Consider the following 25,800-nt stretch of genomic DNA (forward strand, 5'->3'; position numbering starts at 1 on the left):
CTACCTAGGGCAGGGCTGGGGAAAAAAAAAGGGTTTGTAATTTATTGTGTCCACACCTACCTCTAGGTAAACTTCCATCAATACCTGAACTTCATGCCCCGCGCCCACCTGGCAAATCCCTCCTCTCCAGGGAAAACCTTTATGTATTTAATATAACTAACCTTTACTGAGCTCTGGGTTAACCTATCTAATTCTTGTGACAGCTCTGAGACATCTTATAAATGAAGAAACTGAGGCTCAGAGAGGGCAAGTAACTTCCCAGAGGTTGCATAGCTAATAAGGGGCAGAGACATGAATCCATCGGGTGTCAGAACTGAAGTCTCTAGAGTAGGCACGCACTGTACTTTCTTCCTCCTCGCCACAGGAGTGGATACCAGACTGCTCAGCAGCTCAGATGTTCATTCATTCATTCTTTGTGGGTTTTTTTTTGAGACTCTCTGTTGCCCAGGCTGGAGTGCAATGGTGTGATCTCGGCTCACTGCAACCTCCACCTCCTGGCTTCAAGCAATTCTCCTGCCTCAGCCTCCTGAGTAGCTGAAATTACAGGCGACCAACACCATACCCGGCTCATTTTTGTGTTTTTAGTAAAGACGGGATTTGGCCATGTTGCCCAGGCTGGTCTTGAACTCCTGGGCTCATGAGATCTACCTGCGTTGGACTCCCAAAGTGCTGAGATTACAGGTGTGAGCCACCGTGGCTGGCCTCATTCATTCATTCTTTCTTCTTCACATTCACTCATTTATTAAGTTACTTGACATTCCTGAGCTCTGGTTCAGCGTCAGGTGCAGGCCGATGCCGTCCCCCACAACCCCTGCCCACATCTGCCACACTTTCAGATGCCCCAAGAACTTGAACTTCATTTATTACAAATAACTGGGTTCACTGCATTGTATGACGAACAGCGAAGCCTACAGAAGCAGCCCAGGCTGGGGCTCCAACAACCGCCCCCAACATGCCCAGCCCTGCGTGAAGTCCTGGGTGGGTGAGGTCATCTGGACTGGGCCTTGGAGCTGTCCTGTATTTATAAAACCAAATGGGTCCAAAGACTCCTGGGGGGGTGTGTGTGTGTGTGTGTATATATATATAAAACATAGGCTTCCTTTCCACAGGGCATTGGTAGGTGGGACTGTCGACGCCATCCCTGGGAGAGAAGAAATTCGGCTGTGGCAGGGACTGGTCCCAGAGTGAGCCTAGGTGCTGCATCAGTTTGAGTGGCTGGTTAGCCTGGACCCTGGGCAGGTATGGGGCGGCCCATCCTGCCCAGCCACAGGAAGCCCTAGGCCACCTGGATTTGCAGGTCCTCGTCCTCGTCCAGGTCGCTGGCTCCATCCCCGGCCTCCTCGGTGCCAAAGCGAGCACTGCGGATCTTCCCAAAGAGGGGAGCGTTCTGCTGCTGCCTGCGGAGCCTGTGGGGTGGGGGTGACAGGAGGTTAGAGCAGCCTGGCCGGTAGTCCCCCGATAAGGCGGCTGCAGCTGGTGCTGGAGCAGTTAAGCCTTCCCTGATGCTTTCCCTGCTGTCTCATCTCCTGTAATCTCCTCATATGATGGAGGTGCCATTAACACCCCCATTTTTACAAGCAAGGAAACCGAGGCACAGAAAGGTGAAGTCATTTGCTCAAAGTCACACAGATGGTGGGGAGTGGGGCAGAGCTCTGAACTGAAGTGGGTGGTGCCAGAGCAGCTGGGCGGTTAGAGAGGTGAAGGAGCTGGCTCAAGATCATGCTGCAGGATTTGAACCCAAGCCTGGCTCTCAGAGCACAGGCAGCAGAGTTGGTTGGTGGTGACAGTGCGGGGTGGGCTGAGCCCTCTACATTCCCAGTGTCAGTGAGAAAGGGCTCAGCCCTAGTTCTTCCTCACATTAAAATTCCTACAGTCAAAATTTACGAGGAAAACTTTGAGTCTAAGAAGAGCCGGTGAAGGAAATGCCGATCCCTCCCCCCAACCCCCCAGCAAAGTGGCCGCCCTGGCTGCATCTTACTGGAAGGCATGAATTATTAACACGTAAGGGAGGGGCACAGGCGGGGGCCTCCATTACTGCACAGTGATTTAGTGAGCTGTCCCCGGAACATTAAAGCACAAAAAGTTGGAAAATAAAACGACACAGCGGTCCTGGGTGGCCCCACCCTCCCCGATGGAAGCACTTGAGAGGCCCAGCAGAGCCTGCCTGCCCACTTCTGGAGTTTATGGCTCCAGAACAGTGTGACCCAGACTGCGGGAAAGCCCCAAGGCTAAGTGGTCTTTTGAAGGGTGTGTGCTGCTGGGTCAGAGTGGGCAGAGCCAGCCAGGCATGGGTCCTGACTTGGACCCACGCCTGGGCCCCTGCACAACACTTTATGGGCGTCATCCCAGGCAGATGGGGAAATCGAGGCTCAGTCTACCATGGCACAATAGCTGTTAGGTCTCTGCAGCCCATACTCTAAGCCACAAGATCTCAGCAAACAGCAGCATATAGTAAATGCTCAATAAATAAGGGCTTGGATGGCTGATGGCCAGGGGTGATTCTGCCTGGCCACCCACCAACTGTGTGGCCATGGAAAGACTTACCCTCTTGGGCTTTAGTTTCCTCATCTGCCAGCTCCCTAGGAAAAAACATCTTTCCTTTCTCTCATAGAAGCAGCGTGATGCTGACGCACAATATGTAACCCAAATATAAGCCCCTCCGCAGCGGTAGTAGTAATAGTAGTAATAGCAGCAGCTGCTGACAATCACGCAGCATTTATTATGTGCCAGGTGTTTTCTTTCTTTCTTTCTTTTTTTCTTAGAGATGGGATCTCACTTTGTCTCCCAGGCTGGAGTGCAGTGGTGTGATCACAGCTCAGTATAGCTATGAACTCCTGAGCTCAAGTGATCCTCCTGCCTCGGTCTTCCAAGTAGCTGGAACTACAGGCGCACACCACCATGCCTGGCTAAGTTTTGTATTTTTTGTAGACATGGGGTCTTGCTATGTTGCCCAGGGGGTCTCGAACTTCTGGTCTCAAGCAATCCTCTTGCCCTGGCCTTCCAAACTATTGGGATTACAGGTGTGAGCTACCATGCCTCCAGGTACTTTCATAAGAATGGATCAGCTCATTTAATACAACAATCAAGAGGTAAGAACTATCATCATCTGCATTTTACAGATGAAGAGACTGACACAGAGAGGTTAAATAAATGTCCCAAGGCCACACAGCTGCTAATGCTGAGCCAGGCTTCAGACCATTCAGGCAGTCTGGCTGCAGAACCAGGCACCCTCTATTCCACGAAAGAAGAGAATGCAACTAAGTGCATTCTCAGGGCCCGGCACAGGTCAATGCTATGGCTCCGATGCTCCTTGGGCCTCCCAGCTGTGAAGTGGGAGGGACCTGGACTGAAGTTTTCTGATATCGCCTGGCTCTGTGATTCACAGAGTGCTGGGACAGAGACAGGGTTGGGGGAGGGAGGCAGAGTGTGCTGGGTGGGGCCTGTTGGCAGTGGAAGGGATCCGGGCCTGGGGCCCCTCCTCGATTCCAGTCTCTCAGTCTCTCAGATCCCTGCTGTCCTGGTGTCACCTGGGCCCAGTAACCCTGAGGGCTGCTTATTTGAGCCCCGCTGGCCCCACCCACTGCCCCAAGCCTTGGGCCTGACCTCTCCAGCCCGCCCTTCCTGCCCTCACTCCGCCCACCAGCCCTCCTGCTAGAGGAGACAATTCCAGGGCCTGCAGCTGGCCTGACTTCCTGCACCCCCTGCCCTGGTTTCCTGGCTCTGGCCCTTCCTGCTGGAGGGGACAGGATTCTGGCTCCAGGCACCTGGATCTCTTCCTTCTTCGTCTCCCCCTCCAGCCTTGGTTTGGGCTCCATCTCTGACCGGAGGGTTCCCTGGCTGGAAGTCTCTGCCCTGTTTCTGTTCCCTGCCCGGGGCCCACCTGGACTGCAGGTGCTCCAGTTGCACTTGCAGGTTCTCGCTCTGCTCCGTCTGCTCGTCCAGCGACCGCTGCAGTTTACGTGCCTGGTTGTGGGCCTCGTCCAGCTGTGGGGGTGAGCAGGGCCGAAAGCATGAGGGTCACCCAGGGCTGGGCAAGGCCGGCCACCCGCCCAGGGAAAACCACTCCTACTGCTGTTCCCTGGGAAGGTGCTCCTCCGAGAGCGTTTGCTCCTTGAGGCCTAGGCTAAGGCTTACCTCTTCTAGAAAAGCATCCCTTTGGTTCCTCTCCATCCCCTTTGCCTCCTCTTGCACATCTACCCATCCTCCCAGGCCCTGCACTACTGATGCAGCCATCCACCTCCTATCCTTCTGTCCCCATCAGTCTGTCCATTGGACCATTCATCCAGGGAGATATTCATCTGCCCATGGAGACAGTCACCCACCACTCCCCATCCATTCATCTAATCAGCTGCCCATCTAGCATGCCTAGCCACGCCTTCCCGCTCTCCCGGACACACCTATCTTCCCATCAACCTGGCCTTCTTTCTCCCTCTGCATTCGTTCTTCCACCCACTGACCCAGTCAGCTGTCCATCCGTCTGTCCACTGTCTGTCCATCCGTCTGTCCACTGTCTACCCATCCAGCCATCATCTGTTCATACATCCATTGGATCCACCCATCCATCCGCCTGCCCTGCCTTTCTCTCCCATTCCTCCATCCATTCATTCCTTCACCCATCGGTTCATCCATGCACACATCCATCTTGTCTTCTGTTCATTTTTCTTCCCATCCTCCCACCCACCATTCATCACACATCTACCCACTCTACCCTGGGTGCCTCCTGAGAGCCAGGCTTGTGCCAGGCCCCACGGGCTGAGAATGGAGAAGCCAGGAGGGCCCTGTGGCCCGCACTCCTCCCTGGTCAAGGTGTGTGGCTGCCCTGCCCCTCCGTGGTCCTCACCTCGTCCTCAGCCTGGGCCAGCTCCTTCTTGAGCTCCTCCACCCGCAGCCGCAGCTTCTTCACCTCGGCCTCGTGCTGTTCCACCCGCCGGTTGGCATGTGCCAGCTCTGCCACCTTCTCCTGGAACTGTTTCTTCAGCTTGCCATGCACATGCTTCAGGTCTGCCAGCTCCTACAGGGCACAGGGATGGGGTGGGAGGGAGGGGGGAATCAGTATCAGCCTGGGTGCCATGCCAGGGAGTCCCACGAGGTCAGGCAGTTCTAGGGATGCTGGGTGTCTCTCCTTCCCAGAATCTCTCCATCTGCTGTCTGAAATATCAGCATTAGAGGTTTGGCTGAGCAGCCAGAGGCTGGAGGTGCCTTCTAGGGAGGTGAGAAGGCTGGGTGGGCGGAACCTGTGGCTCCGGTTTGGAAGTGCAACTTTCAGATGCTACTGGATCTACCCTGGAGCTGTTGGAGCAGGGTCGGGGTTTCCAAGGAAGGATGAGGTCTGGAGTCTTCAGGGGCATATGGCATTGAAAGCCCTGGGTTGGGAATGAGCTAGGCTGGGGAATGGGTGGGTGTCTCAGAGCCCAGAGTGGTTGGGAAGAGGAAGGGCAGCCAGCAAAAGAGGTGCTCACCCTGGAGCTCTGTGAGTTCTCCAAGCCTCAGTTTCCATTTCTGTAAAATGGGAATAGGCATTGCCTAAAGGTCTCTTGAGTCCATCCTTTTTGTTCCATCTCTACCGACTGCAACCTAGTCCAGGTCTCCTCCCTCTCTTGTTGTCCACGGAACGTCAACAGCTTCCCCCCAGCCTGTCTTCCCATCCTCTGCCCACACAGCCTGCTCACACTCCCCTCCTGCTTTAAACTCTCTCGAGGAGTCCCACCACTCGTGCCTCCCCTACCACATCCCCCTGCTCACTCCCCTCCAGCACACTGGCCTTGTTCCTCCAAAGCTCTGTGTCTCTTTCACCATGGACATTTATTCATGTTATTCCTAACTTCTCTCCATTCCCTCCCCTAAATCCACACACTACCAGTTAACGGCTGCTTTTCCTGGAGAACTCAGTTTATTTATTTATTATTATTTTTTTGAGATGGAGTTTCTCTCTGTCACCCAGGCTGGGGTGCAGTGGTGCAATCTCAGCTCAGTGCAACCTCCGCCTCCTGGTTTCAAGCGACTCTCCTGCCTCAGCCACCCGAGTAGCTGGGATTACAGGTGCCCACCACAATGCTTGGCTAATTTTTGTATTTTTAGTAGATACGGGGTTTCGCCATGTTAGCCAGGCTGGTCCCAGACTGCTGACCTCAGGTGATCCACCTGCCTCAGCCTCCCAAAGTGCTGAGATTACAGGTGTGTGCCACTGCGCCTGGCTGAGAACTCAGTTTAAAATGTCACTGCCTCTGGGAGGTATTTCCAGGACCGTGGGCCTAAGCCAGGTCTCCTGGTATCCCCTCCTCTTGCTGGTGTCCATGAAGCTGTGTGATTGGCATGAATCTGTGTGACAGAGAGAGCCACGTGTACATCCCCCAAGTGAGCCTTCAGCTCCATGAGGGGAAGACGGGAGGCCACATCTGTCTGTTCAGTGCTGTGTCTCCGGCACCTAGAGTGGAGCTTGGCACACAGTAAGTGCTCAATGAATGCGGCTACTATAATTACCAACTGGTCTAGCACACAAGGTGCTGAATACATGCAGCTACCATAATTATCACCAGGCCTGACACATAGTAGGCAGGCTGCGCTCTGGCTGGATGGGGAGGTGGCGGCCCCAACACTGGCCACTCCACTCCTTGCCCCACCTTGTTCTTCTCGAAGAGCGCGGCCTGGCTGGCCCTCAGGTCGCAGTCCAGTGCACTGGCTGTCTGCCGCCGCCGCCGGGCCAGTGCCTCCTCCAGGTCCCCGACCTGTGCCCGCAGCTTCTTGTTCTCCCGCTCAAGGCCCAGTTTCTCTGTCTCCAGCCGCTCCCGGCGGCCCCACTCCACGGCGTTTTCGGCCTGCAGCCGCTCCATCTGCAGCAGGGCAGGGCAGAGTGAGGACTCCCAGGGGAGAGAGCATGCAGGGCCTGAGCTGGACGCCCCCGCCACCTCCTGGAGCCATTTTTGGCTCCAGGAAGCAGATCCAGCTGCATTGGCTATAATTAAGCTGGGCTCATTTCATGGTGTACAGGATGTGAGGGCGCTTCTGGCCTCTGTGTGGGAGAGAGGCCTGCCTCTTGCAGATCAGGACACCATTGGATGTGGCTGGGACCCCTCAGAGCACAGTCCTGGCCCCTGCCCTGTTCCCAGTGACCTGCTGATGGAGGCAGGGCCCCAGGACCCCTAAACCCAGGTCCTCCTGGGTCCCATCCATGGCCTCACCTCGCCCCTCAGCTCGGCCATTTTCCGGTCCATGCTGGAGCGTGCACCGAGCTCATCTTCCAGGTCCTCAGACATGCGGCCCAGCTCGTCCTGGTGCGCCTCCTTCAGGATGCTGAGCTGCAGGGATAAGGCCCCACCTGGTCATGAGAACCACCAGGATATAGCCTGGAACCAGCTCCCGGGGTGGGCGCCAGTGCAGGAGTGCTCAGTGTGGAGCCCGAGGCAGCGCCCAAATGGGGCAGGCACCAGGTATTCCAAACAGACCTCGAATCTGACCACTTCTGCTCCTCGCAATGTCTCTCCTCCTCATTACTGTCTAGCCTCCCAGTGTCTACTGCTGGCCCTTCTCTGTCAACCCATTTTCCACAACAGCAGCCCAGAGGGAGCTTTTAACAAAGATGAACACAATCATACCACCCTCCTCCCACAAAGCCTCTGATGGCTCCCAGGTGCCTTAGGGTAAAGTTCAACTCCTCTCTACGCTCTCACAAAGCCCTGCACGATTGGACACCTACCCGCCGCTCTCCCCTTAGTTCACTGTACTCCAGGCACCAGAGACTCCTTTCTGTTCCTCAGACACACCAAGTTCCTGCCCACCACAGGGCCTTTGCACATGCGTGGATCTTTCTGAGACACTTTGTAGGACTGATTTTTCTTATTCTCAGGCCTTGACCTAAAGGCCCCCTCCTTAGAAATGCCTCTTCTGTCCACCTGGCCTGGAGGAGGGGCCTCCTCATCCCACTCCCCACTGGAAAGCTAGCCTGGGAGGACGGGGAGCTTGTGTGTCTGTCCACCTTTATGTCGTTGTATGGCCTGGGCACAGGGCCGCCCTCAATGTACAGTGACTGATTCCAACACTGCTCTGCACACAGGTGCATCAGAATTGCCTGGCGTGCATTTAAGACAATAACATTTCTTGCAGTATACAGCAAACCCCAACAAACTGCTGCTCCCCGTAACACACGGATGAGTTTTCAACACATAATGTTGAGGGAGAGACACCAGATACAAAAGAGAACCTTTATAATTTTCTACTAAATTGTACATTTGTGTTTCATTCGCTTTTCTTCAAATGATTATACTTCATAATTTGAAAAGACTAAAAAAACAGGGTCCTGGACCCAGCCCCGAAAGGTGCTGATTCAGGAGGGTGGAGGCGAGGTCTGGGAATCTGTATTTTAGGAGATTTCCTAAGAGATTCTCATGTAAGACCAGTCTTGGTCCCCTCCAGGACAGTTTCAGGCTCTAAAGTTCTGTGATCCTCCCAGCTGTGATGCTCCCAGATTCTCATGTAAGACCAGTCTTGGTCCCCTCCAGGACAGTTTCAGGCTCTAAAGTTCTGGATCCTCCCACCGATCCAGTGTGGCGTTCCCTGGGTGGCTGCGCCCTCTGGTGGCCATTGAGGCCTGCACAGGAGGCCGTAGTGGCAGCTCAGCCTGCTCTGAGCCCCCACACTGCAGTGATGGATTCCCTTCTCTGGAGCCTCAGTTTCCCTATCTGTAAGATGGGGACATGAGGACCCTGCTCCCTGGACTGCCATGAGGCTTCGGTGACACCTAGTACAGATAGGAACCCAATGAATGCCACATCCAGACTCCTCCTCTTCATCCTGGTCTACAAGGCCCCCTCCTGCGGCCTCGCCTCTCACTTCTTGCTCTCCAGCCACTTGGCCCTCCCTGTTTCCCACACACGCTGGGCTTGTTCCTGCCTCAGGACCTTTGCACCGCTGTGCCTTCTGCCAGGAGCACTCTCCCCTGTATCTTCTCAAAGACAGCTTCCTCTAGCTCCTTTAGTCTTGCCTCAAATGCCACCTTCTTAGGCCTTCCCTGACCTACCACCCCATCTCTCTCATTCTGTTTTGACTCCTTCATAACTTATGAATCTGCCTGCTGACTGTCGGTCTCTCATGCCCACAGCCCCCACAAAGTGAGCTCCTGAAGGCAGGGACCTTGCCTGCCCAGCACTCAGAACAACTCAGAAAAAGTAAATAACATAAAATAAAATAAATAAAATAAAATAAAATAAAATAAAAAAATTAAAAAAAATAAAATAATAAAATAAATAAAATAAAATAAAATAAAATAAATAAAAATAAAATAAAATAAATAAAAATAAAATAAAATAAAATAAAATAAATAAAGCCAGGCACGGTGGCTCACACCTGTAATCCCAGCACTTTGGAGGCCGAGGCAGAAGGATTACTTGGGTCCAGGAGTTCGAGACCGGTCTGGCCAACATGGTGAAACCCTGTCTCTACTAAAAATACAAAAATTAGCCGGGCGTGGTGGTGGGTGCCTGTAATCCCAGCTATTCGGGAAGCTGAGGCACGAGAATCACTTGAATCCAGGAGGTGGAGTTTGCAGTGAGGCGAGATCACACCACTGCACTCTAGCCTAGGCGACAGAGCAAGACTCTGTCTCAAAAAAAAAAAAAAGAACGACTGTCGGATGAATTAATGAATGAATTCTCTCTTCCATCTCCACTACTGAAATTCAACAGCACGATCCTGATGCCTCCAGGAAGCCCCTCTGGTCTCCAAGACTCACCTGTTTGAGCATCTCCTGCTTGGTCTTGCTCAGCTCCTCATACTTGATCTTCCACTGGCTGAGCTCCCCCTCTAGCTTCTCAATGTTCCTGCTCAATGCCAGTTTATCCCTGGGGAAGGGACAGATATGGGGGTGAGCTCACCAAGGCCCTCTGCTTGGAGTCCTCACCAAGAGTGGCCCTGCTGTGTGCCCTCTGCACTTGTTGAGCCCAAGTCCAAAATCCTTGCCTTGGTATTCAGGCCCAGGCACCCTATCTGGCTAGAAACACCCTGGCTTTGCAGTTCTTCTGGAACTGCATTCCCTATTCAAGTGCAAGTGCCCAGCTCACATTGTGGGGAGGTGGTCGGGGTTCCAGAGCACTGAGCATCCCCAGGCAAGTACCTCTCTCCTGCTGCACCCCAGGCTCATCTGAACATGGCTCCAGGAGGTGGTGGCCCCAGCACTGGCCACTCTACTCCTTGCCCCACCTTGTTCTTCTCGAAGAGCTGTCAAAGACCACCCTGCTCCTGTCTGTTTTGTAGACTATGTTCCCTGCAAGGCTTGGTCTGAACACATGGTTCTGCAGATAGAAACACTGGAAAACACTGTCCAGTGACCCGAAGAGAGGGTCCTCTCTTGCCATCGTCACTGTGTGAGATCCCTACATCCTCCCATAACCCCCACCCTGCCTTGATCTTGAATAAGGCACTGTAGGTAACAAGCATGATGCCTGGCCCTGGCACAGTAGGTGCTCACCAATGGCTGAGCTCAGCATCACCTTCCAGCACGCTGCCCTTCATGACCCCACACCACACTGGCCTCTCTCTCTGAGAGTGGAACACTCCACGCCTCCAACATGGGGTTCCCAGAGGGGACAACGTCACCCTGTAGGAGGCATGTTGAAAACCCATGGTGACATTTTTGGCTATCACAATGATTAGGGGTCACTTAGTGGATGGGGGCAGGGTGCCTGACTCCCTGCAATGCCCTGGGCATCCTGCCCATCAGGAGGCATCCTGCATCCTACTGAATGCATGCACAGCCCACTGGACATAGCTCAGGGTGGAGATGTTCTGAGCCTAGAGCCTCATTCTGATTTACATCAAAACAGAAAGTAATTTTTATACTAACATACGCTGAATTTTCTAGGAATGGAATCACTGTATAAACTGAAGGAAGACTGCACTTTTCTTTGTTTTTAGAGACAGGATCTGGCTCTGTTGCTCAGGCTGGAGTGCAGATCACAGCTCACTCCCCGGAACTGCACTCCCTACCCAAGTGCAAGTGCCCAGCTCATATTGTGGGGAGGTGGTCAGGGCTCCAGAGCACTGGGCATCTCTGGGCAAGTACCTCCCTCCTGCTGTACCCCAGGCTCATCTGTTAAAGACCACCATGTTCCTGTCTGTTCACAGCTCACTGCAACCTTGAACTCCTGGGCTCAAGCGATCCTGCCACCTCGAGCTCCCAAATTACTGGGATTACAGGCATGAGCCACTGTGCCTGGCTGCACTTTGCTTTGTTCAGAACTTTACCAAAGGCTGTTCATCTCTCAAGAAAGCTCATCACAGTGACACCACTTGTGTCTTTGAATTGCTAACTCTGCACACCTGCATGAGCCGCCTTTGCAGCTGTCCTGCAAGGTGACTTAAATGCGCAGATACATGTAAGCCTTCAACACAGCACCTGACTTGGAGCATGTGCTATGTCTTTGCTGTTATAACTATCGTCACTATCATCCCATTTAAAGACACCCACTCTGACCACTTCACCATTTCTTCTAGAGGAGCTATGCCCAAGCGCTTCCATATCACAACACGTGTATTTTAAGTTACTTTCAGGCTGGGCGCGGTGGCTCACACCTGTAATCCTAGCGCTTTGGGAGGCCAAGGCAGGTGGGCTGCCTGAGCTCAGGAGTTCGAGAGCAGCGTGGGCAACATGGTGAAAACCTGTCTCTACTAAAATACAAAGAATTAGCTGGGCGTGGTGGTGTGTGCCTGTAGTCCTAGCTACTCGGGAGGCTGACACGTGAGAATTGCTTGAACCAGGGAGACAGAGATTGTAGTGAGCTGAGATAGCACCACTGTACTCCAGCCTGGGCAACAGAGCGAGACTCTGTCTCCAAAAAAAAAAAAAGTTACTTTCACTTCTACTTTATATTTCAGTTAGTGCACTAGGTTGATTTTTTTGCTTGTTTGGCTTAAACAGTCTAAATTTATTCTCTCATATTTCTAGAAGCTAGAAGTCCAAGATTAAGTTGTTGGCAGGGCTGGTTCTCTGAGGGCTGCGAGAAAGAATCTGTTCCATGCCTCTCCCCCAGCTTCTGGCAGTTTGCTGGCCATCTTTGGTATTCCTTGGCCAAAGATGCAACAATGTCCACAAAAGCATCACCCTGACCTCTGCCTACATCTTCACAGAGGCATTATACTGATTTTTTTTTTTTTTTTTGAGACAGCGTCTCTCTCTGTCACCTAGGCTGGAGGGCACTGGTGCATTCATACAATCACAGCTCCCTCAGCCTCGACCTCCTGGGCTCAAGCGATCCTCCCGCCTCATCCTTCCAAGTAGCTGGGACTACAGTGGCACAGCCCCATTCCCAGCTAATTTTTATTTTTTTTTTGTAGGCCAGGCACAATGGCTCATGCCTGTAATCCCAGCACTATGGGAAGCTGAGGTCGGTGGATTACCTGAGGTCAGGAGTTTGAGACCAGCCTGGCCAACATGGTAAAACTCCGTCTCTATGAAAAATACAAAAATTAGCCGGGTCTAGTGGCACATGCCTGTAATCCCAGCTACTCAGGAGGCAGAGGCAGGAGAATCACTTGAACATGGGAGGCAGAGGTTACAGTGAGTCGAGACTGTGCTACTGTACTCCAGCCTGGGCGACAGAGTGAGGCTCTGTCTAAAAAAAAAAAAAAATATATATATATATATATATATATAAAATTATTATTATTTTTTTTTGTAGAGACAGGGTCTTGCTGTATGGCCCAGGTTGGCCACAAGCAATCCTCTTGCCTCGGAATCCCAAAGGGCTATGATTACAGACATGAGTCACTGCACCTGGCCATTATATTGATTTTTTAAAAAAGGAGTGTGTAGATAGGTTATGCTATTGACATATTTAATTTCTGGACAGAAAAATTGCTGAATATTCATTATCATCAAGCTCATGCCCTCTAAACTGCCCTGATCAAGGTTACTGGTGACCTCCACATTCTAAATCCAATGGTCAGGGCTCAGCCCTGTTCTTACTGATCACTCTGTCCTCCGGAAAACGGTTTCTTGCGGTTCCCCTTCCCCAGCCCGGCTCCCTTCTCTTGTCTCCTCTGCTGTTTCCCTTTCCTCCAACTGACCTCTACACTTGGCACTTCAGGGCTGGATCCTCTGACCTCTTCCCTATCCACACTCACTCCTTGGCCCTTGGCCACGCTCATCGTTTTATTTACTTATTTATTTATTTATTTATTTACTTATTTATTGAGACACAGTCTTGCTCTGTCACCCAGGATGGAGTGCAGTGGCACAATTCCGGCTCACTGCAACTTCCACCTCCCGGCTTCAAGCAATTTTCCTGCCTCAGCCTCCTGAGTAGCTGGGATTGCAGGTGTCTGCCACCATGCCTAGCTAATTTTTGCATTTTTGGTAGAGATGGGGTTTCACCATGTTGGTCAGGCAGGTCTCCAACTCCTGACCTCAAGTGATCTGCCCACCTCGGCCTCCCAAAGTGCTGGGATTACAGGTGTGAGCCACCGCGCCCAGCCCAGCTCATGGCTTTCAATATCATCTCTTCACTGGTGACTCTTGCATTTTTATCTCCAGCCCAGGCCTGTCTCATGAAAACCAGACTCATTCACATCCCCAGCTGCCTCCCTGCCATCTCAAACTCACACGTCCAAAACCAAGGTCCCAGCTGCAACCTTCCAACTTCCCTGTCTCCATTCCCTGCTTTTACCCTGTCCACAGCCCTCTCCCCCAACTAGAAAGTAAGTTTCAGGAAGGCAGGGGCTTCTGTCTTATTTATGGCTGTATCCTCAGGGCAGAGCACAGTGCCTGGCCCAGAACAGGTGCCTGGTAACGTATTATTTGAATGAATAAATAAAAATTTGCACTGAGTTCTTGGGTGGAACACCACTCACTGCTCTATAGTTCCAAGACACAGTCTAAACACCACCTGTCATCTTCGTGAGTCTAACGTTCTGTGATTCTGAGGGCACTGTAGCACGGCCTGGCCCTGTCCCTGCCCCCTCCCGCCTCCCGTGACTCACTCTCGCTCCTTGAGCAGCACCTTCTGGGACTCATCCAGCCGTAGCCGCAGGGCAGTCAACTTGGAGGCCTCCTCCTCCGTGGCAGCTGTGTCCTCCCAGGGTAGCCGGCTGCGCTCCTGGCGGCCCGAGCTGCCCCGAGGGCCCCCGGCCCCCAGGCTGCGTGCCTCCCAGCAGTCCTCAGACTCCTCTGGCATGCTCTTCAGCAGGCTATCCACTAGCTCCAGTTCCTGCGGGGACCAAGGTGGAGGCTGGACCAGTGGCCGCCAAGCCAGGCCCTGGGTCTGAGATCAGCTTGATGGGTAACCTTGGGCAAGTCACACAGTGTCTCTGGGCCTCAGTTTCCTCTTCTGCTGCCTGCCTCTCCATCTCTGGAGAAGGAAGACACGCCCTGCTCTGGGCCTCCCCCTTCACCTCCTGGAGCTGCAGTGTGTCATCCGCCATGGTTCCCTGTATCCTAGAAGATTCCCCAGGAGAGGTGGTGAGCTCCCTGTCACTGGAAGTATGCAAACCTATGGTGGGGCACCGATGGGAACAAATGTTGAAGCAGGAATTCCTATAATGGCTTAAGCCTAGATTCCTTCCAAAGGAATTCTAGCTCTAAGATCTTGTTTTTTCAGGGGCAAACAGTAAGGCACAGGGAGACTGGTGACACGGGCAAGCAGTGCCTGTGAGGAGAGCCAGCTCCCAGACAGGAAGCAGTGAGAAATTAGGAACCCAGGGCCGAGCCCCCTTCCTCCCTGCCATCCTGCCCTTCTTCTCCGCCACTGCCCATCTCCAAGGCCTGTCTCTAACACAAACCCACAAGGACCACAGCCCCTGTTCCAGCTTCTCCCACAGCCTTTCCAGATGAGTCTGGGCCAGCCTCTTCCTGGCCCGGCCCTCGGTTTCCCTAGCTGGACTGGAGCCGTGGCCCTGAGGACTACCTGAGGAGTGAGAGCTACTCTTCTGTATCTCAGATTATTCAGGTAGAGGTGGCACCTGGTCCAAAGCCCCATTTTACGAATGGGGAACAGGGAGAGAGAGGACTTGTTCTGGGCCACAGCATGAAAAGGCTGAGCTGCAGAACAAACTCAGACTGCAAGCCTAGGGCTCCTGCCACTGCCCACAGCTCTCTGGCCTGTGACCGACAACTGGAATAAGGATAGGACAGGAACAGCATTGTGAGCAGTGAACACCACCTCCAAACACCAGGTCATCCCAGGGAAGAGGGGACTTCAGCCACAGGAGGCAGCAGTGCCCATGCTAGCCTACGGGATGGAGGGGGCTGGGCAGGAGAGAGGATGGGGCAGTCTTATCTGGAGGAGTTGGCCTGTCCAGGGACTGAGCTGGGGACAGAGCTGGGGAGCTGAGCTTGGACCTGCCCCTAGGTGGCTTTCTGGTAACAGGCCTGCTGGCTCAGGAGAGGGTGCCCTCTGCACCCACTGTTAATGCAGCAGCCATCCTGATTATTACCCTGGACTCTGGAGCCAGATTGTCCAGGTTCAAACCCCAGCAAGCTGTCGCCGGCTGGCAGGCATTGCTGCTGCTTTTTTTTTTTTTTTTTTTTTTTGAGATGGAGATTCACTCTCATTGCCCAGGCTGGAGTGCAATGGTGTGATCTCGGCTCACTGCAATCTCCACCTCCCGGGTTAAAGCAATTCTCCTGCCTCAACCTTCTGAGTAGCTGGGATTACAGGCGCCTGCCAGCATGCCCAACTAATTTTTGTGCTTTTAGTAGAGACGGGGTTTCACCATGTTGGCCAGGCTGGTCTTGAACTCTTAACCTCAGGTGATCCACCAGCTTTGGCCTCCCAAAGTGCTGGGATTACAGGCATGAGCCACCACGCCCAGCCCAGACCTTGCTTCTGAATCTCTCTGTGCCTCAGGATCCTCCCCATGGAGCAAATATCTTAGAGGGTTGCTGTGGGGGTTACCTAGATAACGCACATGCTCGGCTAAGTGCTGCGTGGGCGCCCAGTGAATGACGGCCGTTGCTATTACTGCCTTTTTCCAAACTCACCAGGCCCTCTCAGCCTCTAGACTTTTTGCACAGGCAGTTTCCATCAGCCGGAATGCCTTCGGGCACTTTTTTTCTTAATTTTTATTTTTTAGAGATGGAGTTGTTGCCCAGGCTGGAGTGCAGCAGTATAATCATATTTCACTGCAACCTCGACTTCCTGGGCTCAAGGGATCCTCCTGCCGCAGCCACAGCCTCCCAAGTAGCTGGTACTCCAGGTACGAGCCACGTCGTCCTGCCCTCCTGGCACTTTTCACAGCTAATTCCTACTCATTATTCTAGTCTCAGCTTGAATGTGACCTCTTCCAGGAAAGCTTCTGTGAAGCCTGCGTCAGGGACCTCCTCTGTGATCCCAGTGCCCTGATTTCTCCCACCGCTCAGCTCTGATTGAATCAATGGATTCAGCTCTGCTACGAATCAGCTAACTTCCAGGCAAGCTGCTGGATCCCTCTCCTGCTCAAAGGGGATGATTCCTTGGTTCTGTTGACTTCTCAGGTGTGGGAATGCAGGGATCACAGAACTTGGGATTCCCCACCCTGAGGTCTCCGGAAGGAAGATGATGTGAGGCCCCGCAAGGGTAGAACCCGACCTGGAGAAGTGAAACCTCCAGGAGGCCAGGCCTTTACTAGCTCGTTTCTGAGCCCACCAGCTCAGGCCAATCGGCCCCGCCCACTTCGAGACTAGAGCGCGAACGCCCTGCCTGCGCCGCGCACCTGGCTGCCTGGCGGCCTCTCGGACCCGACGTCACGCACTGGCTCGCGCTCCGCCTCCGGCTCCGGCTCCGGCTCCGGCTCCGGGCCGTCGCGCGTCTGGTCGGCGACCCCCCGGGCGCCCCTCAGCCGCGCCAGCTCCCGGCCCCGTGCCTCGCACTCGCCCTGCGCCTCCTGGCGCTCGCGCCGCGCGCCAGCCAGCTCCTTGGTGAGCGCGTCCAGGCGCTGGCGCAGCTGGCGCACCTCTTCGCGCGCGCGGTTGCGCTCAGCGCGCACCTTGCTCCATTTCTCGCGCCAATTGGCAGTGCAGTCCGACCACCAGCGCATGGTCTTCTCCATCTGCGCCGCCCGCGCCCGCGCCTCCTCCAGCTCCCGCAGCCGCAGCTCCTCGCGGCTCTCCCAGTCGCCGTCGGCCAGCAGCGCGGGCGCGGGGGGCAGGGGCAGTGCGGGCGGCGGCCCGGGCGAGGGCGTGCCGCTGGGCGGCAGGGAGTCGGCAGGCCCCATGCGCTCCGGCGACGGGCTGCCCAGGATGGTCAGGAGGCTGCCCTTGGACAGCTGCGGGGACTCGGCCAGCCGGGGGCTGGGCCCGTGGCTCATGGTGCGGCCGGGCGGGCCCTGGGCTCGAACTCGAGGCCGGGCTCAGGGGCGGCTCCGGGGACGCGCGGCGGACGCGATACAACTGTGCATGATGACGCCGTGCCCCGCTTCCCTCTGGGCCACCGGGCGGAGGACGCCTCCCCGGACCTACGGGAGAACACAACCGTTATTGGACTCTGACCACCGTCAGTCTGGAAGATCAGCCGCGCTAAGGCCCTGGCGGAGGGAACAGAACGGCCAAGGTGGGAGGAGCGAGTTCTGTTCCAGGAGCGTCCCAATGAGGCAGGATTGGTGGAGCAAGGGCCCGCAAAGGCCTCCTCAGTGGCCTCCAGACTCCCTGCTCCAATCCCTTCACGCAGCGGCGCTGATCTGAAACCTTGATCTGTTCTTTATTCTCCCGGTCCCGTCTCACACACTGATGGCTTATACTATACTACTATCCAACTTCCGCACGGGACCCAGGCGGGGGCACTGGGCTGGTGCCAGGAGTCCCCTCCCTGCCTTTTCCTGCACTGGGCTAACTCTTCTCATATTTAAGACTCTTCTGAAGACTTCCTCCTGGAAGCCCTCCTGGAGCATCTCAGGCCAGGTCCATCAGCCCCTTATGTGTCTCCATCACTGCACTAACTTACCCTGTCATTTGTGTGTCTGCTCTGTACCTTTAACCAAGGCTGTGAGAGTTTGCTGTGGTCCAGGACTGGGTCCTGGCCACTGTTTTAGTCCCAACACATGATGACAATGATATTTGTGGAGGGCAGACCACAAGCCAGGCACTGTGCCCAGGGCTTTAGGTGAACGATCTCATTTATTCCTTAAAGAGTGGAGGTGAAGAAAATGATTACCTCCATTTATGGTATCTATGAGTCCAAATTCAAACTCTAGTAAGGATTTGCTGAATGAATGCACGTGCTGGGGATGATGATGGAAACCAGTCCTCAGTTGGAAAGGGCTTCTGAGAGTGCAGAAGGATGTTCTCTCGCCTTCTCTGCCGGAACCACCCCTCCCTGTTACCCTGACTCACCGCAAACAGCTCTCTTGTTCTCTGTGTCTCACTTCAGCGTCCCCATCGCGCAGCACTGGGCTCTGCCATTTATGGGCCATGCCCCCCCCCTTAAATGAGAGGCATGTCCCTCTCTGTCCCCAGTCTCCCTCCACTGCGGCCTCTGTTGACTGCCACCCACCAACAGCCCCTTGGGACATCACACCTTTCCTTCCCCATTAGGCAGAGAGCCCTGGTCCACAGATCTTCACACCTGCCCCTAAGACCCACCCTTTCTGAGTGATCAGTGCACTGTCGGTGGGACTCTCGGCACTGGCTGTCCCCAAGGCTGCCTGGCAGCCCTCTATGTCCCCTCTCCACCCTCTTTCCAATCTCTTACCCACCTCATTCTCGGCAGATGATCTATCGTCATGTTTTGCAGTGAAAAAGGAAGCTGTCAAGCCCCACAGCCCCCTCCGCTCTGCCCCTGAGAGGACAGAGGGGTTCTCCTTCCTTGAGCCGAAGGCCTCCCTCCTGTCAGTCCCACCCTAGCCAGTGACGTCCTCTCCAGGGGTCTTACCTGTGCTGAAGTGTCTCCTGACACCTTCTCCCCTCCCCTGGCACCTCCCTTTTAAGGCCCTTCCAAAGTGGTCCACACTCGCTGTCTCCACTCCGTCTATCTCCTTGGTGCTCTGTCACCCGGCCACCTGTGCCAGGCTGGTTTCCAGTCCCCTGTGACAGTGTGCCCTCTGGACCCACCATGGCACCTGCTTCCCTGCCTCACTTGCTTCCAGGTCTTCCTCTCCAGGTTTCCCCTCCTCTCCAGCTGCTCGTCAGCCTCCCAGGTGAACCCCCAGGGCTTATCCCTCGAGTGCGGCTGTCATCGGGCCCTGGGCCCCCTTCTCCTCTCACGCTATCCCTGCCCGAGCCATCTCGCTATGTCCCCAACTCCAAGTCTCTCTCCAGCCCAGGTTGCCCTCAGAGCCTCCCATACCTCCAGCCGGATGCCTGATAGAGGACTTAGGTTCATCTTGGTCAAAATAGAACTTGCTGCCTCCATTCCCCCCGTGACCAGCTCCGCCTGGGTGCTCCTCCGGGAGAAGGCACTTCCTCACTCCTTCCAGAGAAGGCACTTCCTCATTCCTTCCAGCTTTGGGGGCACCCTGAAATCTGCCTTCTCTCCTCCCCCACCCACCGCCAAACCTTGTCAGTCTATCTGCTGTGCATCTACCTTCCATCCACCTTCTTTGTCCACAGTCACTAACCTGTCAGGGTCCACACCACCTTCACTCACCTGGGCAACAGTACCCACACCCACCTCCCTGCCCATCATGCACTTTCACCTCCTTCAAATCCATTCTCAACAGCAACAGCCAGAGTGAGTTCTTATAAGAACCTGACCACTCTGGTGACCCCTCCCTGTGTCATTACCAATACTGATTCCTCCCTAGCCTCAATTCTAAGGTTACTCCCTCTAGGACTCAACTCCAAATACTCTCCAATCCCAGCAGGAGCCGCAAGCCACTGATCCCACCACTGCACTGCCCACTCTCATGTCCCTCTCCTTCCCAGCTCACCTTCTGTGCTCCTAATCTCTCCCTTGCCAGCACCCTCCGTGCCCGAGGCCCCTCCTGTTCTAGCCTCTCTTGGCAAACGCCAACCCTGTTCCCTCCACTGCTTTGCCCACTCTTACCTTCAACTATGGGCATTGGAGGTTTACACCACCACATGGAGCAGTATTTTTTAAAACTCTGACATTTTGTCAAGGTTCCTCCGTGCTGCTCAGCGATCCCACTGCATTTCTTTAGGCCATTTGCTGTTTGTTTATTGTCTGTCTGCCTTCACCATGCATGAGGTCTAGGCCCAGCTCTGACACCAACCTCATGTAAGCCACTGTCCCTTTCTGGGCCTCAGTTTCCCCATGTGTAGAAGGGGGGACGTGTGAGAGAGACCAGTGCTTCTTCATCAGGGTGTCCTTCAGATTCACCCGGACACTTGGCCCTATACCTGAGAGTCATGTTTGGTAGGTGTGGAGCTTGGAATTTGCATGTTAATAGTCTGGGATATTTGAGTATTTGGCGATGCTTTCTTACTACCCACAGTTCCATAAACACAACATGTACATCCCAACCCTGATAACATCTGTGTCACGCACCCAGACACAGCCATACAGATCCAGGCTCTGGTTCCATGTACACCACTGACACCCCGGGAGATCCCTAGCAGGCTGTGCCTCTGTGACCCAGTCTCTCCGCCTGTTCAGTGAGCTGGCTGGCCTTGATGCCCGTGTGCATTCACAAACATCTGTGCACACACAGACATGCAATCCCATGCACAGATGCAAAGACCCAGGGGCAGACATACATATGCTCAGATGGACCGATAGGCACACACGACGACACGGGTGCATGGAGAGACATTCGCCTGTAGACACAGACACGCCTGAAGACACACACATGCCAGCACACTGACACACAGGTACACGGACATGCAAGAAGACATGCTCATCTCCAAGTGAAGCAGATACACACACACACACACACACACACACACAGGCAGACACACGCACTCCTCATTTTCCTGGCCTAGCTCCACATAGAGAAGCTCTTGGAAAAGAAAAACAATGTGAGAGCCTGTGGGGGAGGGGAGGAGGAGGAGGAGGCAGGAAACCCAAATGCCAGCCGGCAGCTGTGCTGGGTATGGGGGCCCGGGCCCTGTCTGCTGGGCCCTTCCCGCAGCCACTGAACTAGGAGCCTGGCAGGGAGGGGGCCACTGCCACATCCTCCCTGCCTCTGGGAGCTGCCAGGCCTGGCACAGGGCTTGGCCCGTAGAGGGCCACTGGCTCCTTCCAGGAATCCAAGCCTGTTGGGCAGGGCCAGGGCAGGCACCACCCAGGTCTCTAATGGCTTCCAGGCACCCATGCTAAAGGCAGAGATGGGGGCTCCAGACTCAGCTCATTCTCCTTCCCAGTGGCCTGGCCAGGCCCCTCCTAGGGGCTGAGGGAGAAGGAAGGGGCACAGCAGGAGCAGGGAGGTTTTGGAACAGCACTCCCACCTTTGCACTTCAGGCCCAGGGTCCCCTGGAGCGGGTGTGTGGGAAGGGGTGGGGGTCGGGGTCCTCAGGGGAATTTTCTGGAGAAGCCCACCCTGCCCCCAGCAACACCAGGAATCCTGCCCTCCCACATAGACCCAAGGGCAGCCAGACCCTGCCTAGCAACGCCTCCCCCCACCCTGCCCCACTCATACAGTACAGCCCTGGGGACACACACTCACATACAGCCCCAGTAATGCACACACACACAGCCCCAGGGACCCGCACTCACACACAGCCCCAGTAACGCTCACACTCACACATGGCCCCAGGGACCTGCACTCACACACAGTCCCAGTAACGCGCACACTCACACACACACAGCTCCAGTAATGCACACACTCACACGCAGCCCCAGTAACCTGCACACTCACACTCACACACAGCCCTGGTAACGCACACACTCACTGAGGGGCAGTAGCAGCGCAACACACAGCCCTGGTAACGCACACACTCACTGAGGGGCAGTAGCAGCGCAACACACAGCCCTGGTAACGCACACACTCACTGAGGGGCAGTAGCAGCGCAACACACAGCCCTGGTAACGCACACACTCACTGAGGGGCAGTAGCAGTGCAGAGCATGGCTCACAGTCGTGGAGATGCCCCAGCTGCTGTGCCCGCCGCTTCCACCAGGCTCAGTGCCCTCTTGCCATGGGGTGTCTATGTGCGTGGGGCGTGGCCTCCTGTTCCCTTGGCATCACTGCCACACCAAGGGGCAGGTCAGGGTGGGACCAGCCACCACAGGCCCTGGGGAGCCTTTGCTACCCCACCCTCCGTTGTCCTGCCTCCCAACAGCCAGACGGGTCTATTACTGCTTTAAGTCTCTGGGTTTGTATTCCAAATGCCCATGTCCCAGCCTCCAAAACCCCCACCCATCTTCAAGTTCAGCTGCCACCAACTCCAGGAAATGCCTTGATCTCCCCATCCCCACCCCCACCTGGGGACCACAGCCCTACAACCTCCCACAGCCAGGCCTGGCAAGCTGCCATCTCTCTTCTGGCAGTACAGGCTTCCCCCATCCAGATGGGACACTTGTGCCACTTAGAGCTTCCATCAGGGCTCCTGAACCCCAGCCCCACAGCTGTGCTCACTGGTAGCTCACTCCAGGACAGAAACAGGAATATTTTGATCTGACACTTGCTGCAGGCTAGGCCCTCATCAGCCCTGCCCACAGAAAGTGACCCAGTGGTTCCTGTTGCTTGTGGACTTGTCTGGAATATCTCTCCTTCCTTCATCAGCAAACTCCTACACATCCTTCAAAACCCACCTCCAGTGTCCCCTCCCCTGGGAAGCATTCTCTAACCTCTCTGCACAGAGTATGCTCCGAAAGCACCAGGCACCTCCCTGTTCTACAGCAAAGGCCTTACTTTGAAGTCCATGAGCGAGGGCATCAGCACAGGGCCCAGCATACAGCAGATGTATGATGGATGGAAGGTACCCCTAAGAAGGTGGTACCACTCTTAGGGGTACCCTTGTGACCATGCAGAGTTTGGAAAGGTTGAGTCATGCTAAGGATCAGGAGTCAGTCCGTGGCCAGGCTCTGAGACAGGTAGGTATCTGAGCCTGTCTGTGGCCAGGGTTGGAGTAAGAGGTCATCTCACGGCCAGGTCGGCTGTCCCACCTTTTACCTGGGGAAGCCTAATTGACCCACCAGGGAACAACGTTGTGTTTTGTCCTCAGCATGTTTGGATGGGTCTCTCCGTATCAGTGAGAGGAATGAGCAATGCCAAGGCCTGGACAGGGGCCAGCTGAAGGGATGGGGAGCCCAGTGCCCCAACCCCTTCCCCCAGCTCTGAAACCCTGTAGATCCTCCCAGAGCCTTTCAGGTAGGGCCCTGGGACAAGCCCATGGCCACAGGCCTGGCTGCGGACAGAAAGCAGAGCCCAGTGGGAAACCACAGAGGACAGCCTGATTGAATAAGTGCAGGGCCCAAGGCTGGTCAGCCCACAGACTGCGGGCACCTGTCCCTGTGACCTGCTGCCCAGGCTCCAGCTGCAGGACCTCTGGGGGGAGCTGGCTGGCGGGAAAGGAAGGGATGGAGGCTAGGCCTCCAGGCTGGACCTGAGCCCAGGGGTAGGCACCCCTGGCCTGTTACCAGGTACCCCCATCTTAGACTGAGGAGCCAGAGACAGCCTGGATCATTGATTTGAACTCCTTTCTTTACATATGGACCAACTGAGGCCCAGAGGGACAGCTACGTGTCTGTGTCCACACCACAGACCAGCAGCAAGACGAGGGTAGGGAGCTGGAGATGGGATGCCTCCTCTTCTGGATCTTAGCCACCTGAGGGGCACAATGCCCCCGGGAGCACCTACACGATGGGGTCTGCAGGCACCAGGCCAAGTGGATACGCACAGCTGGGATGGTGGGGTGAACCTTCATGGGGACCCACCCCAACCCCAGCCCCACCCCTCTCGGCAACACCGTGAACTCTTCACTCTTGTACAGCAGACATCCCGCTAGTCCCAGCTCCATCACTGATATGCTGTGTGATATCTGCAAGTCCCTGCCCTCTCTGGGCCTCAGTTTCCCTACCTACAGGATGGGGAGAGGCACTAAAAAGATTCCTGAACGCTCTAACAGGTGGGCAGATCTCGCGAACCCAAACCAATCCAACCCCTACAGGAGCCCTGGGAAAGCGGGGGTGGGAAGGTGGACACCACCCCCACCTAAGGTACAGAAACTGAAGCCCCAGCCCTGCGTCGCCTTAGTCCTCACTTAGTCGCCCCCAAGCCGCTGGCCCTGCGAACCGCCCCTCTCCCCCTAGCGGCGGGCGGAGGGTGGAGGGGGTTCCCGGCCCGCGCCGCGCGGTCCCGCCCGCCCCACCGCGTGGCCCCCATTGGCAGCCGCCGCGGCTCTGGGCAGGGCGCCGTGCTCTGATTGGCCAGCACCGCCCGTCCATCCCGCATTCGCCATGGCGACCACGTTGGGTCCCCCGGGAGAGTTCCAAATTCCGTCCCCGCCCGCCGCCCCCTCCCGTCCGGCCCGAGCCGCGGCATTCCGGAGGCGCCTCCCCTCCCCCATCTCCCCGCGGCCCCTCCCCACCGGAGACCTGGGGTTCCGGGGGGCGAGGGAGGCCGGGGAGGGATCTGGAAAGTTCTGCTCTGAGTTCGGGGGTTGCCGCGGGCGCCCCGACTGTGTCTGCTCCTCTAGCACGCCCCACAACTTAACCCCTTCCTTCCCGCTGAAGGCGCGCAGCCTGGAGCGAGTTCCCGGGCCGCCGTGGCCTGCCGCCCCCTGGCCTGCCGCCCCCGCTCACCTCGGGCCGGGACCTGCGGGCTCCGGACGTCCGAGCCGCTGCGGCAGGGTGGAGCGGGCACGGTGCAGCTGCGACCGCCGCCAGAGGGGCCGAGGGAGGGCCGCGGAGTCTCCTCCCTCCCGCGGGGAGGGGAAGCAGGGGGAGCGGCGGGGCCCCCGAAGCGGTCGCAGGCTGCGGCCCCGCTGTGACCCCGGCCGGCCGAGCTGCTGGGGTGGGGGCTCCAGCCTAACTTCGGGGCGAGGGGTGCGGGCCGGGGCGGTGGGCTCTGCTGCAGAGCGGGCCGGACCCCGACGGAGGCCCCACCCCCGTGAGGGGCCGAGAGTGGCGGGGGGGTGCTCGGCTTTCTTGGTTCAGGTTTCCTCAGCGCCAGCTACGTACGAGGCGCCCCCCGCAGAAACGGCCACCGCGGGTCCCAGCTCGGCACGTGGGGCGAGCTTACCAAGTCTTCACTGTTGTTACCTGCATTTTTCTCTGGGCCAGCTCTGCCACCGAGTGGAAGTGGGCCAACAAGTCTGTGCCCATCGGGCCTCAGTTTCTCTTTCTGTACAACAAAAGGGTTGACGAAAGCAACCTCGCGCTTGTTAAGAGGTGGGAGGCGCGGGGAGCACTCGGCCCGGCGGGCGGAGACTTTTCTTTGCATTGCGATGGTGGTTGGCAGGCCCTGGGGAATTACGGTAATGCGCCTTCGGGGGCGCCCAGCTGTTTTGGGGCTTTCTCTCTATTGGGGGTAGGGTGTTTGTGGTCTTGACTGGAAAGCCGGGACAGGCGTCTGGAGGACTCCCCGCCACATCCTGTACCCTGGAAGGCCCCCGAGGTGAATCTATTTAAAAGAAGACCAGAAATTCACCAAGATGGTGGGGAAAACCTGGCCTGATTGGGATTTTACCTAGAAAAAGAAGCTAAATATTACGAAGATAAATTAGTTTTACCCCATGATTAATGGAGTTTAGATTATGATTGCAACCACGCACGCCTTAAAATGAACCAAGAATGAATCAGATGTTAACACTGGAAGTCTTACTTTTTCTTGTAATAGTTGAGTATGTAGCATCCTTCCCTTCTGAACTGGTTTTTGCAGTAAGAGATTCATTTTTGCAAAAATATTTGAGAGCTTCCTCAAACTCAAGGATCACTCTGAATCTTTTGATAGTCCAGTGCCTTTTTTCGGGTCTGGGTCACTTCCCTTGCAGACGTTCCCT

The 25,800-nt window shown here is 55.6% G+C and overlaps 1 protein-coding gene across 2 annotated transcripts; it reads right to left on the minus strand.

Annotated features, from left to right (window-relative positions):
* Nucleotides 1-723: 723 nt before the first annotated feature.
* Nucleotides 724-25,193, minus strand: CCDC102A (coiled-coil domain containing 102A). 2 transcript variants are annotated; one of them, XM_024234076.3, is made up of 9 exons: nucleotides 24,602-24,993; nucleotides 16,678-17,418; nucleotides 13,969-14,195; nucleotides 9,725-9,833; nucleotides 7,179-7,295; nucleotides 6,621-6,830; nucleotides 4,841-5,011; nucleotides 3,881-3,984; nucleotides 724-1,406 (listed from the first exon to the last, which is right to left on the minus strand). In XM_024234076.3, the coding sequence occupies exons 2-9, from the start codon at nucleotides 17,269-17,271 to the stop codon at nucleotides 1,277-1,279; spliced, it is 1,662 nt and encodes a 553-aa protein (XP_024089844.2). In that variant the 5' UTR covers nucleotides 17,272-17,418; nucleotides 24,602-24,993; the 3' UTR covers nucleotides 724-1,276. The 2 variants fall into 2 exon arrangements, with proteins under 2 accessions (XP_024089844.2, XP_054389942.1); XM_054533967.2 differs by lacking the exon at nucleotides 24,602-24,993 and adding an exon at nucleotides 25,061-25,193 and having other exon boundaries at nucleotides 786-1,406.
* Nucleotides 25,194-25,800: the final 607 nt, after the last annotated feature.

Source organism: Pongo abelii, chromosome 18 (assembly GCF_028885655.2).
Source record: "Pongo abelii isolate AG06213 chromosome 18, NHGRI_mPonAbe1-v2.0_pri, whole genome shotgun sequence".
Lineage (NCBI taxonomy): Eukaryota > Metazoa > Chordata > Mammalia > Primates > Hominidae > Pongo > Pongo abelii.

Bases quoted from the DNA above. Each gene is read 5' to 3' on its own strand.
- CCDC102A (XM_024234076.3), bottom strand. From the start codon at position 17,271: ATGAGCCACGGGCCCAGCCCCCGGCTGGCCGAGTCCCCGCAGCTGTCC. The intron at 14,196-16,677 runs GTGCGCGGCGCA...TGGTCCCCGCAG, and splicing joins AGAGGCCGCCAGGCAGCCAG to GAACTGGAGCTAGTGGATAG. The intron at 7,296-9,724 runs GTGAGTCTTGGA...TTATCCCTGCAG, and splicing joins AGCAGGAGATGCTCAAACAG to CTCAGCATCCTGAAGGAGGC.